At 41.4% G+C, this 14,341-nt stretch overlaps 1 protein-coding gene across 5 annotated transcripts in view; it reads left to right on the forward strand.

The window, feature by feature from the left end:
* Nucleotides 1–14,065, forward strand: part of trmt61a (tRNA methyltransferase 61A) — a 23,957-nt gene extending 9,892 nt beyond the window's left edge. For all 5 annotated transcript variants that reach the window (XM_071497655.1, XM_071497652.1, XM_071497654.1 and 2 more), the window contains 2 exons: nt 2,884–3,150; nt 13,360–14,065. In XM_071497655.1, the coding sequence (XP_071353756.1) occupies nt 2,884–3,150; nt 13,360–13,667 (575 nt within the window). In that variant the 3' untranslated portion in view covers nt 13,668–14,065. The remainder of the gene's footprint in view (nt 1–2,883; nt 3,151–13,359) is intronic.
* Nucleotides 14,066–14,341: the final 276 nt, after the last annotated feature.

The raw sequence follows: 14,341 nt of genomic DNA on the forward strand, positions 1-14,341 counted from the left end.
TGATCAGATAGAATAAGACATTTAAAGACATCACCTTGTTTCCTGGAAAACTATGGGGGTAGGTTCTCATCATTTTCTGACATTGACTGAATAATCATTAGTAATTGACAGATTCATCTGTAAGGAAACTAGTTTTCAGCTGTAGCTTTATGCACAACATCTAAATTAGTTTATAGTTGCACAATGTATAGGCCACACTGACATTTAAGTATCAGTTATAGGAAACTAAAACTTAATGTAAAACAGGGCTGGTACTCATTATTATTTTCAATTAGTCAGTTAATGTACTGATGATTTTCTTAATTGATCAATTAATTGTTTTGTCTATAAATGGCAGAACATATTGAAAAAGGTTCAGTTTTTGATTTCAGAGATTTTCCATGTACAAAACTGTTTATTTGGCATATTATCTCGAAAAAAATGTAACCATTAATCAATTATCAAAATAGCTGCCGATTCATTTTCTGATGATTGATCAATTGACTAATCGTTGCAGTTCTAATGTGAACTTTGAAGTTCATTTAAGTCTGTGTCATGGTGACACGAGTTAAATCATACCATTAATATTATTACACTCCAATCAAAAGGTAAATAAAAATATCAAAAAGGTTACAGGATATGAAGGTCAGCAAGTCAGTAGTGTATGAGTGTTTGCATGAGTGGAGCAATAAAGATGTGAAGTGTTCGATGGCAAAAAATGAAAAAGAAAACCCCAGAACACAAGCAAGGCACATGGAGCAGCGTTTCCCCTTCCTCTCTCCTCCATAACACAGGTCAGAGTGAGTATTTATACTACTGAGAACACCGGGCCCAGGTGTGCCCAATACTCAGTAACCTGGCCACACCTACTGGGCACCTACAACACAGAACACAAACACACAGAGACAAGCAGCCGGCCCAGCAGCCAAAAGAGGCGGGGTCATCACATCTGTCAAGTAGTTTCAGAGAAATTGTGCTCGTCAGTAGATGAACAAATGGGACCAAAACACAGCTTCCTCGATGGAGATAATAATGTAGCCTAATACAACAACATCACAAAAAGAGCTTAATCCACACATCCTAACACAGGGTCAAAAATGGGAGTATTCCCTTCAGGACTTTTGTATTGGGTTGAAATTTTTGTTGTTGTACATTGGGTTTTTATGGGACAGTTGTTATTTATTCCACAACTTTGTATCTGCTTATTTACATGTGTGCATCCTCATTTCTGGTTTACTACAGCTGTCAAAATCGGTCCACAGTTTCCCCATTTACTGTTGTTTCCAGTCTCAGACCATCTGGTGCCGGCGTGTGAGGTTTTAGCAAGTCAAAGTGCTGCTGTGGGGTAAACATTGCCCTCTTTGTTGCCATGCGAACAAAGGCGGCGGTGACGTAATGTCAGGAGAAGGAGGAGGGATGGAGGATGGGGTCTGGCTGGGCTGTAGCAGCGGCGCTCCGTTCCTCCATTCGATGCTCCCGGCCTTTAACTGCAAGTCACGTGACCAGAGTTATTTTTCTTCTTGTGAAACCACACTCTCTCACATCACTCTTTCACAAACTGTACATTAGTGGGCATTGTTTACGGCAGGAGGATCAACAGAGCTGCTTCCGGGCGAAGAAGGCCCACTCAGAAATGTAGCATCCACTTACCAGAGAGCAGCAGTGTGAGAATGTGGGTGTGTGTTGTTGTTGTTGTAGCTTTGAGCTGTTTTTTATGACTTGGATAGATCTTAAAGCCAGTTCTGAGTTTTAATCATGTGGTCATGATTTATGTCCACGCTGCACATAAAAATAACTTTGCAGGATTGGATCTTTTCTTTATCTGAATAAATGAGAGTAATGTGAGCAAACTCTGTGTCAAGGCTGTTCATATTTGGAGATGCCTGCTGTGAATTATGTCCAAAAAGCATCCTAAATCATCAGCATATCACTGGTTCTTTCCTACAGTGGATTGTAAGTGACAAGCATTATTTCAAATGAGTTAAAATTAGATTTTGCAGCAGCCAGAGAACTCGGTCATAAGTAAATTTGTTTTTGGTCATGGGTGTGGCAGTAAGGTGTTAATACACTCTCACGTATATTTGCCACAGTTGAATACTATTTGTTGTCCTGGAGGACTTGAAAATAACACCCTTTCCTCTCTGTTCTGTCTTTTATTTTATTTTCCTTTATTGTTTTGGTTTTTTTTTTTTGTTTAAGATGGCGTATGTAGACTGGTGTTAATGTTTGTATGTGAGACGTGAATCTGTGAGAATGGTTTCCTTGATATTTTTATTAAAAGTCAACAAATATGTTTGACTCATTAGTAATTTTGACACTGGCAAGAACTCTGAACCAATGACTGTAAATAAAGATGGACGTAGCCTCCATAACTTCAGTCACAGGTTTCTAAAGTGCGGTCTTAAATCTCACAGTGAGCTGCTTCACTGTCCCCATCTTGGCAGTGCCTGACTGCACCTAACTCCCGGCTAATCCAAAAATGGGGTGAGGTGGGGCGTGTGTGGAGCCGAGACTTCGGTCAGTATGTTATTTGTTGATGTGTAGAGAGAAACGCACATTGTGCTTAGGTAATCTGTCCTCCACAGTCCCCAGGAACACTTGGATTAGCTTAATAGTGCATATTTATTTGGGTTTATTTGGTTTGACATGCTAAGTGGCTAACATTAAGCTACTTACATGTTTCAAATGATAGGCTACTTTTTAAATAGGTGAATGTTTGCCTGCAGAGTTAACGTGTCACTTTTGTTTGATGTTTTCCACTTAAAAGCTTAGTTCAGTGTGACGTAAACAAAAAGCACCAAACTGTTCATCACCAGGTGCTGTGTTAGGTTTAAGGTAATGCAAGGACTTTTCCCTTTGCAGCCTCCAGGAGAATCTAACTCCCTCCCTCCGTCTGCGTTGCAGGTACAGGCAGCGGCTCTCTCTCCCACGCCATCCTACGTACCATCGCCCCCACAGGTCACCTGCACACAGTGGAGTTTCACCAGCAGCGGGCGGAGAAGGTGGCCGAGGAGTTCAAGGAGCATCGTGTGGATCACCTGGTCACTGTCAGGAACCAGGACGTGTGCAAAGACGGGTTCGGAGTGACCGGCGTGGCAGACGCTGTCTTCCTGGACATCCCCAGCCCCTGGGACGCGGTGAGGCACGCCAAGGCTGCCATGAAGAAACAAGGTGAGACATGGCTAACACTTTAATTTATCAATACTGGTGATGGCAAGACAATTAAAGGCCTATTGATTGTTCATCAGTAGAGAGAAAGTGAGTTGGTGTGTGAGATCTAGACTGGAAGCTGGCTCAGAAAAAAACAAACTTCAGCCTCCGTTCAGCAACAAGGCAATCCAAAGTGATTCACACGAGATATATCTGGCATTAAGACCAGACAATATGAAAGACACATTTAAATAAGATTTATTGATAATGATAATAATAATCTTAATTTATCGAGCACTTTGATGTGATGCAGTCTCCTTCTGTTGGATCTTGTTGAAAGCCTGTTGGCTGAGCTCTGTCGTCTGGAGCTGATCTATAGGTTTTTAGTTGAAGCAGGTGAAGAGGCTGCTGGGACAGTTGAAGCATGAGAAGATGAAGGCATGTAAAATAGTCTCTGTGTCTTTGACAGATAGAATAATTTATATTTTGGAAACATTTCAAGACAATAAAGACAAGGCTGCACAGGCCTGTTCTGTGCTGCTGGCAGAGGGGAAACAGTGTGTGACTGTGTTTAAAGAAACACGAAGAGGATCACCTGAGGGCGTGAAGGCTGAGCTCTGTCAGGATGCAACAGAGTATGTTCAGCATCCACAGAGTAGAAGAATAAAATGAAACAGAAGACTAAAATAGAGTAAAACAGATAAAACAGGAGGAGAGAAATTACAGTGTTGTGCAAGACAAGACTCCATCGTTACAGTTTTAACTTTAAAATGCAGCAGCACGGAGTTTATGGGAGTTTGTTCAGAGATGTGTTGGTGCATAAAAACTGAAGGCCTCTCCTCCAGGTTTAGTGTTGACTCTGGTGACAGTGAGCAGACCTGTCAGGAGCCGTGAGTCAATATATGCTCAGGTAGTTACATAGTCAGGTAGTTAGATGTAAGAGCCATACAGAGAGCGGTTTACTTTGATCCATCTCGTCTTCTTTTATTCCCAGAGTTTCCTGTTACACACTATGGTTTCATAACTAGCATTAGCTGTTTTTATTCACTCTGCTGCAGTCAGCCCACTCTAAAGATCATTTCAACCTGTCCTCAGCAACTACAGGTTACAGACGTCTTCTTATACTAAAAACCCCTGATGTCAAACTAATGAATGAATCAACAAAGAGCTCATCAGTGTTATGTCTATGACCAACCAGGAACCAGCATCAGTTTAATTTAGTTTGTCTCCGAAACTAATAATTAGTGATAAAATAATTCCAGATAACATAAAAATATGAAAATAATGCTGCAAAACAACCATCAAAATTTGTAGAAAATGTGTAATTGTAATAAATAACGTGGCCACGATTTATATTACCACCTACTGTTCTTTCAAATGGGCTGAAACATCTTCAGAAAATTATATCATAATACTGATTAAAACTGAGGATTTCAAGCTGATACACAATTGGTCACTATTATTATCTCATCATCAGTTAAAATGTTACACCCAGTTTGTCAGCAGCGTCAGTGAGATTTGGTCTGACCTCATTTTCTGCCCATTTTGACACGTACCCAGCTGTTATAATCACATATGAAACGTGATCAGGATGTTAACCAGGACTGGTAGCTCAGTGGAACAGATCATCCAAATGTTGAATGTCAGCACATGGCCCAGGTCTGGCCTGAGTATTTAAATTTAAAATCCCAAAATGTGATATTTTTTTTACCACAAATTTCCTTTTTTAGATTCAACAACAGAGTCAAATAAAGAGCTGACAACAGGGAAGAAGGAATGACTGAAGACCACTGGGGTCTTCTGTTGAGTTAATATAATAAATGTGCACAGCGCGGTCACACTCAGCACCACCTGATGATGACTTTTCTGTGACTCGCCCTGGCACAGCAGGAACATGACTATGACTGCACATGTTTTAAAATACCAGCCAGTGAATTTACCCCCCCCCCCCCCCCCCCCCCCGGCTTTGTCCCCTCGCCCCGTGCTCCCAGAGCGACCATCGATCCTGGCCGGCGCTGCTCACATGAACTTTGTCCTTGTGTGCATGTGTTAGTTGCTGGTCACAGGAGAACACTATAAATTCAGCCGGTGAGGCAGAAAGCATGTCGGGGTCTCTGTGACAACCAGGACCAGCAGCGTGTCCGGGCAGGTTGGCAGCTCACCCAGGCAGTCGGTGTTTGGAGGTGGACTCGGATTATGTGCGTTTCAGGCAGAGCACATAGCAACAGACCCTTTTGCTGTCCTGCCATTTTGTTTCCAAAGTCAAGAGGCTTTGCAGGAATTTGAGGAAATGATCAGTCATGTTTATTTGAGCTCTGTAGTGTTTCCACTCAACATGATAAGCATTGACTGAGGATGCACCAATCCAACTTCTCTCTCCTGATACCGGAGCTTTCTTTCCCCAAATTTAAACTCTAAATAGCTCAGTGTGGAACTTATAGGAGGTCATTTTTATGTGTTTGATAATATTGCATATCATTATGATTGAAGCTTTACTATTGTCCTTCACTTGTAAGTCGCTTTGGATAAAAGCGTCTGCCAAATGAGTAAATGTAAATTCAGCTTCAGCTTTGCAGAGTCTGTCCTGCAGCCGAGTCCAACCCTCATGTCACTGCGATGCTTCCTGTGCATTGTACCTTCACATGTGACAGATAAAACTTTGAACTGCTGTTTGCGAAGTGTGAGACATGGCTAACATTTTAATTTATCAATACTGGTGAAGACAAGACAATTAAAGGCCTATTGATTGTTCACCAGTAGAGAAAGTGAGTTGGTGTGTGAGATCTAGACTGGAAGCTGGCTCAGAAAAAAACAACCTTCAGCCTCCGTTCAGCAACAAGGCAATCCAAAGTGATTCACACGAGATATAAAAGGCATTAAGACCAGACAATATAAAAGACATAGTTAGTTGAAGCAGGTGAAGAGGCTGCTGGGACAGTTGGAGCCTGAGAAGATGAAGGCACGTAAAATGGTAAGATAGATCAAATAGTTGGTATTTTGGAAACATTTCAGATTCAGGTTCAGGTTACAGGTTCTGTTGTGTGCTGCTGGCAGAAGGAAAACAGTGTGTTACTGTGTTAAAGAAACACAAAGAGGGGTGTCTGCCAAATGAGTAAATGTAATTCTGCAAGGTTTTTCATAATATCAAAAAAAAAAAATCATATCAGTTCTTCAGTTTTGCAGAGTCTGTCCTGCAGTGGAGTCCAACCCTCATATCACTGCGATGCTTACTGTGCATTGTACCTTTATGTGACAGATAAAACTCTGACTATTCTTTTGTGGCAGCATCACTTATACATGAAACGATATTACTGTATATCGCCATGTTTGGCCTGGACTGTATCGAGATATTAGATTTTGGATATCTCCCAAGTCCAGGCCTGGGATCACTGTGGCTCTTAAACTGAGTCTGTGGGCTGAGTCTCATGTCTCAGTGAAGGGTGGATCTGTTGCATCCTGGCTGATACCTCATCTGCTAAAAAAGGTCAATATTGGTACCAGTACTGGCCTGGTATCAGATTTGTGACTGTTTGTGCTGATCTCAGTCAGTTTACGTCAGTGTTCATGTGTTTATTAGAAGAAAAACTCCTCAGTACTTTGTACAACAATGGTTGAAATAAATAATATAATGCGCTTCCACCACAAACATTAAAATCCTTTTTACTCAAATAAATTTATCCACCGAACTGGCAGCGTCACTCTCAAAAAAGTGAGTGACTCGACAAAGTTGAAATGCACAGGATCAGCAGTTTATGAGTCTGAAAGCTAATATTCCTTAGTCTCATAAATGCAGCAATGATTTTAAAAACTAATCCCCAATATGAAGAGGAATGCAGGAGGAGAGAAGATGCTGAGAAGAGCTCTGCAGCTCTCTCCCACTTCCTCTCTGACTCCCATTTATGGTGCCACTGCTACATATTCCTTTCATGAGCTGTTGACCCTAGAATGCGCACACACACACACACACACACACACACAGATACAGATAAATTGTAGAAGCGGTCCCATGACCATACAGGGTTATGCTGCAGGGAGAGAGCTGGTGAATGTGGCTCCATAAGGAAAGGCTCGATTTACTTCCCGCTGCTAAGACTGGATGTTTTCTCCAGAGAGCCGGAGCCAAGCTGAGAACCGCCGCTCCAAACTGCTTCAACAGCCAAAGACCAAAAGTTAAAGTCAACCTGCAGAGAGTCTCAGGTGTTGTTGGCCTCATTGTAGGATTGTAACTCTGAGCTCAGATCGGCTTGTGAAGTAAAATCTATCCATTCAGCCGCAGACAAAATCATCACATCTGCTGCTGCATTTTTCTGCATGTCAGTGTAGACCACATGTTTTCAAACTGTGCAGAGGGAGAGATGTGAGGCGAAGATACTTGTACACACAGCTCATAGTGGCAGTTAAGGGGCTTAAAAACACCCCATTTTTGATTGACGCATTAAAGTTGCATTAAAGTTGTACTTATTCCCAGGGTCATAACTGAGTCAAATCTAAACAAACATGATGCATATTTTTAGATTCAATGGGAGCTTTGCTTTGCGGGGATATCATTATCTCAGATCAACGTCCATTAATCTGTTCAGGAATCCTAGAAAAAACTCCTCACAACTGCAGAACTTGCTTGAGAATAATTATTGTTTTACATTTTCTTCGGTTTCAAAATAATCTAGTGATAGTTTTCTGTATATTAATGGGTACGCTGAAAACAGGAACTGCTAATACGTAATTCAACTCAACTTTAACGGTGCTAATGTGGCAAAATCAAATGTAGGCTAAATAAATCCACAAATGCACAGCACATTGTACATCACAGAAAGCATGATTAGAATGCTATTTCCACAGTTAAAATTAAGACAAAGAATAATGATATTTTGATGAATAATAGTATTTTGAGTGAGAAATGAAGCTGCAGCTCAGGATTATTTGCACTATTGATGATGTTTCCAAAGCTAAGTTCAAAGATATTCAGTTTACTACAACATAAAACTGGAAAAAGTAGAAAATTCTCAAACTGAAGAAGCTAAATAGTTGCTGATTATGTTTCTAAAGTTACTAGTAAGTTACTAAAAGTTTTGGCTCTGAATACAAAATCCATTAATGTGACTGTAGATCTTTTCCCAGGCTCAAGAAAAAGTTGCAGAGACTGGGTTTACTGCAGTGGACAGAGTAAAACAAGAGCCAGTGAAATATTTCTCTTCTTTTCCTCCAAGTTATAATTCTGCCAGTGTTTTGGCCTGTGGCCCGGCCCTGCATTCAGCTGTTCTCTGAATCCTGCCAGAGCCAAACCCCCCCTCCCTGCCCCCTGAAAGACTTATTATGCAAGTTTAAAGCAAACACACAGGAACCCTGAGCTTGACAATCAGGAGTCAACCTGCAGTTCCATGCATGCGAAGTTGTGGTCATATGGTTGATAGTCGAGGCTCGTAATGACTGTTTGAGACGCCCCTGTATAATCATCAACCCGACCCCTCCCTGTGTGTTCGCCCTGGTTGCCGGGAGACCATTGAGTGGTGTTTATGGCTGTCGAGAGGGAGAACACTGGTCCTGTTAGCTGAAGGAACGACTGCTATGTGAAACATCCCCGAGTCTCCTGCTGTGTTTATCAGACACGATGAACTGGGCAGAACACGACTGCTCTCTGCAGACCTCATCTTTAGTAACTCTGAACAGTTACATGAATTTAAAGGTTTGAAGACAAATGAACAGCGTCTCCCATCAGACATCTCTGAGTTTTCCATTATCACTGCAGCAGTGTGGGAGTGCTGCGTATTCCCCTCTCAAGTGTTTAACAGTGAAATTAAATGTGCACATTGCGACACAGCCCAGTGGATGTTCAGTAGGCGGCAAAAACCCAAAACTATAATTCATAAAAACTGAAGGTGAGGTACTTATGAAGGCTAACGACAACGAGATAATGGCATTAGTCATATGGTTCATCCATTGTTCATCCAACTCTTGTATATGACATCTGTGTTCTATAATTGAGTATTAAAAAGTTTTGAAAGCTTCTATATTTTACATGCATCTTACCTAAACTCAGTGTACACACAGTATGGAGGTCACCTTTTTTCAGTCGTCCATCACTTTTGGCGCTTCTGTTTTAATCCACACTCTCTACACAGGCTGCTTAAACAGCACATCTGTCACTCACATAACTGTGACCGAAGTGTATTTTTACACTTCAGGTCTATTTTCTTGCGTTGATTGTGTGTTGCATTCAGCTGACCTACGTAGCCGTATTTGCCTGAACACATCCTGTGTAGACACAGATCGAGAACTGATGCTGCTGTTTTCACTGCAAAGCCTCTGTAGACACAGTGTAAGCTGGAGTTCAGACCAGAAACAACAATGTACGGGGCCGTGTGTTAGAGCCAGTCTGAGGAACATATTCATGAGTCTGAAGAGTTAGCAGAAACTAACAGGATTTTACAACTTATGTTGTCTCTGCGCAGACAATGAAACATAACTAACAGTTAAATGAACTGGTCTTGATGAGGGTTATAGTCAGAGAAAAAATGTGCAAGAATGAAGTGTAATTTACTGACCAACATCAGTGGTTAAATGTTCTTGTAAAGACAGAAGTTGGTAATGTGTTTTCTGGAGTTAAGGAGATTAAGAGAAAAAAAAAATTGAGTTCTCTGTCATTTGTTGTTAATGTTAATGTGTCCATTGTTGGAGAACATATCCTCTGCTGCAGCATTAGCATCAGGGAGAGCCAGTGTTATCCAGAATAAGGCTTTTGAAATGAAACAGACTATGAACAGTTATTTTCTTTGCCCCACCAGAGTAGGTTGAGGTTTTAATAAGTGTCTCAGTGTGTTCTGGTGCTCTGCTCTTCCTATTGTTAGTCTGTCAGTGATGGGGTATAAAGTATTCATCAAATACATCCACTCTGTCTTGCAAAACTAATTACGAAGTTATTAAAATCCAAAATCCGTCCAAAGGCTTTGCTTTTTTTCTCAAAGATGAACTGCATGCTGCACTGTGCCCTCGCAGTTGAGCCCCATCTTTTTCGTTGCATCAGTATAATGCTACAGAAAAAGATTTTTTGCAATTTGTGAATAAATTTAGAAAAATAGGAGAGAAGAATTATGATTCTTCAAATGCATGAGAGGGCTGAAACTGACCTAAAGGTGAAATTGTGAACATAAAACTCTGCAAACCTTTGTAGAAAATGACATTGTGGTGCAGATGTTTGCAGAGAGACAGATGTGAACCTGAGTATCAAGCTGATTGATTGCTCCAGCTCCTCTTTAAAGGCAGGTTTGACCCAGAAAAGAAAAGTTTTACTCAAAATGTTACAAGTGTTAAAAGACACAGCCGTGCGTTCGCCCTCAGTTGACACTCAGTTCGTTTAGCTAGACATAATCCCGGCCCTCTCCAGCTGCACTGCTCTTCACTCTTGAGGTCAGCCGGTGAAAGTTTTCTTGGCTCGCTGTTCCCTCCCGCTGCGATCACTGCAGGGTTTCATTTAGAGACGAGAGGCTGGTAGGGGATCTCTGTTTATTAGAGCGCCGGCTGAACCCATCGTTATCTGCAAACATCAGCCTGGAGCCCAGCAGGTCACAGGCCTGCTCTGTCAGGGAGAGGATATGCTTTGAAAGTGGTGCAAGAAAAACAAATTATTAATAGAAGTTGTAGTAACCTGGGTTTCCCTAGAGTGAGGCTACATTTCTCCTTCAGTTTAGAAATCTGGTTTAGATTATTTATCTGTGTCCATGTCTGTGTTTTTTAAGCATAATCGTTTCAGAGAAAACACAGAGAAAACACACAACCTCACGTTGATTTTCCCCAATGCGTCGTCACAATAGTCTCGGCCAGAATACCCAAGCAAGGAGTTATAAATTGTGTAATCTCCTGGAGTGTTATTCATGTGCTCATATGGCGCCTCTTGTTCCCAGGAGGTTGAGCTGTTCTTGTTGTGTGTTGGCCTCAGAAGAACAATGTGAACAGAGATCCTGGGTTAAGTGGATCGGCAGCGAATAACAACTGCTAGTGACTCTCCCCTTCCTGCGGCTGTATCTGTTCCTAATTATGGTTCAGATTTCAAATGCACTCGCATCACCCCAGTTTTTTTGGAGAACATCAAGATGTTGTTACTTCTGATTGCTGTACATTTGGCAGCAGAGAAAAGCTATGATTTCATGGTGGGTGTGGCAGGTGGTTGTCTCCTTTATCTTCACTTCACACGCTGAGGCAATCGACTGCTTCAGGCAACAACAGTCTTTAATTTGTTATTAATTGCTCAGCAAACCCTTTGGTATTTTCCCAGACATCTTACATAACCCAGTATAACTTATTTTGGCAACTGTGCTAATTCAGCTTGTTAAAGCTTTTTTTTCACATTAGGAGATACCTGCCAAGAAATATCAATCATGTTAGATAACAGTGAGGACGTCCTGAACCAGGTCGGGAGTGTTGGAGGGCAGTTAAATTAAATGCTACGTAATGATCCTGCAGATGTCCAACACATGACTAGGAACATTAAGTTTTGTCTTTCGAGTTGATCAGGTGATCACAGTCATGATTTCATACGTCATATGTGACCATTAACCAAAGTCTTTACCAACATCTAGAGATGAAATGGTATAAAAAATTTATATCATGACTTTAATGACCAAAAAAAAAGTTAAAATGTGCTGACAATGTTCAAAAAGTGGGTTAATAACACTCAAAATGAAGAAAAATTCACCACGTTTTATAATGGAAATAAATAAATAATTAGTAGCACTTTTTGTTTCTATTTACACACAACAAATATTCACATTGCGTCTGTGTCACAGATGAGATGATACTGGGTTTGCCAACTCTGTAAACAAAGGAATAGCTAAATGTATGCTGCAGCCCCGAAATAAGTTTCAGAAACACACAATCACTGGTTCACACAAAGGCTCTGACACTTACAGGAACTCCAACCTGAGATGCGACAAATCTATTTTATCCAGTTGCAGCGCTCCCCACGGTTGTGTTTGTGTCTCCCCAAATTGAAAGGCAAACATTTCGGGCAGTGTAAAAGGAGCCAAATGCCTTTTTTAACTGGAGGAGCGCTGTCAATGCCTTCCATAATGTTTTAACCAACATAAAACAAAGCCACGTTGCTTCCCTCGCATGTAGGGAGACTCTTGTTGGTCGATACTTTACATAACCTAACATGAGTTACATTAACCACAATGATTAACCACGGTAATGATTCAGCGTGAAACCGGTAACCATTTCATCTCTACCAATGTCCCACATCTGTTGGGTGAGAACATCACTGGGCTGATATTGTGTAACCTTGCTAGCTTCTTAGCTACATCAGGTACTCCTATCCTAGTCACATTAAAAGCCTTTATTTAGTCACATTATGATAAACAACATGTACAATGTTATCCTTTTTTTGTCTTAAAATCCACACACAAGAGAATATTTTGAGTGTTGATATCTAGATAATAGAAAAATACAGCTAAAAATAAACAAAAGACAAGTCTACCTGGGCAACATCAGTAAAGACACCTGTTGATGTAGCAGCACCACTGTAGTTTGAATACCACGGGAAGAACTAGTCGAACAGCTTTTTTTCTGTTTCGTCAGAAATATAACAGAAGAGCAACTGGAGTATCTGTTTGCAGTGCAGCTAAACAAACAAACTCACTCATTACAACTCCCATCTGATTTCATGCTTCACACACCTCAACTGCTTTCCCACACAGCAGCAGGACTCAGTACAGCTGGTGGCCTCGCTGAGGAGTGGGAGGTCTGCAGCCTGTCACGGTTCCTCATCTAGCAGCTCACTGTGGCTGCTCATTTCACCAGATGAACACTTTTAATGTGAAGCATTGTTGGGTTAGAATTAGCTCACTTACAGCAGCTCAGATACAAGAGAGAACAATGCACCTAATATGAATGAGATCAAATCTTGCTGGATTACATGCTCCACCATTTGCCTCGTGCCAAGTCAGGCAGTGCAGGAATGACGGACTCCACCTCTACCTGTAAAAACTAGGTCATCAGAGGTAATTGTAGACTGTAAACAGCATAGCTTAAAAAGTGTTGATATAAATAGTATCAAAAGTTTTTATTTAATTTTCTGATTCATGGTTGGTGGAAACCAATCATCTAATTTAGTCAGACTTTAAATTTGTTTCTCATCTCTGAATTTCCACATTCAGCTTGTCGTGACTCGCCCAAATGACGGGGACATGTTTGTTATTGACATGACTTTGTCTTGTTCCCTCTCTTCCCTCTCTCCAGGAGGCCGGGTGTGTTCGTTCTCCCCATGTATCGAGCAGGTTCAGAGGACGTGCGAGGCTCTAGCAGATCACGGCTTCAAGGAGATCAGCACCCTGGAGGTCCTGCTGAGAGTCCACGACGTTCGAACCGTGTCCCTGCCGCTGCCCGACTTTGGCCCCGACCCCTCCGCTCAGCCCGACACCAAAGAGGAGGCGCCTCCCACCTCTGCACCAAACCACACCTCTGTCACCCTGAAGACCACTACACCTCCCAGGGAAATACCAGGCCACACAGGTTACCTCACCTTCGCCACCCAACCAAGAACCTAAAGCTCAGAACCCAGAGTGATTTTTCTCTAAAGTAGTTTATAATCCGCACTCTGTGCCTCACTCCACTGAATTTTGCTCATGCAATTATAAGACTGTGATAATCCAGCAGGGGGACCAGGTTCCTCCAGGTCCCGGTTGGCACTGCAGGGCCAAGAGGATTTACAGTTTTGTGTTACATAATTTTGCAGTCCTGTCACTTGGCACCGGTTTGTTGCTTGCATCAAGCAAGAGTGAAACTCAAGTCGACAGCGTTTTTAATTGAGACGAATAAACCCGCCTCCCCTCTGATGAAAATTACTTTTAATCTTTGCCTTTATTTGTAGTGGGAAGAAAAAGTTTTTCCTTTTCTGCACTTTTGTATTCAACTTAATACAATAAATGTGTAAAAACAAAAAAAAGCAAAGTTTTCTCATTCTGTTCAAAATCAACATGTAGCAGGAGGAGAAAAACCTGTATACGAAAGGTCAAGGTTCATGTGACCTGGTAAGGTGCCTTTGAGCAAGACATTAATAAACTACCACATCGATTAATCAATCCATCAAAGAGTCAATCAATGAGAGCTTTTGTAAAAATATGATATACAGCCCAGTACTTTTTTAATGTAGAATATTGTATGTAGAATCATTTAGTAACCCTTTATTTATTCCTGTTGGTATGACAACAAATTAAATTGA

This window comes from Trachinotus anak, unplaced genomic scaffold (genome assembly GCF_046630095.1).
Source record: "Trachinotus anak isolate AG129_WGS33_773 ecotype Australia unplaced genomic scaffold, CSIRO_AGI_Tana_v1 ptg000015l, whole genome shotgun sequence".
In the NCBI taxonomy this organism is placed as follows: domain Eukaryota; kingdom Metazoa; phylum Chordata; class Actinopteri; order Carangiformes; family Carangidae; genus Trachinotus; species Trachinotus anak.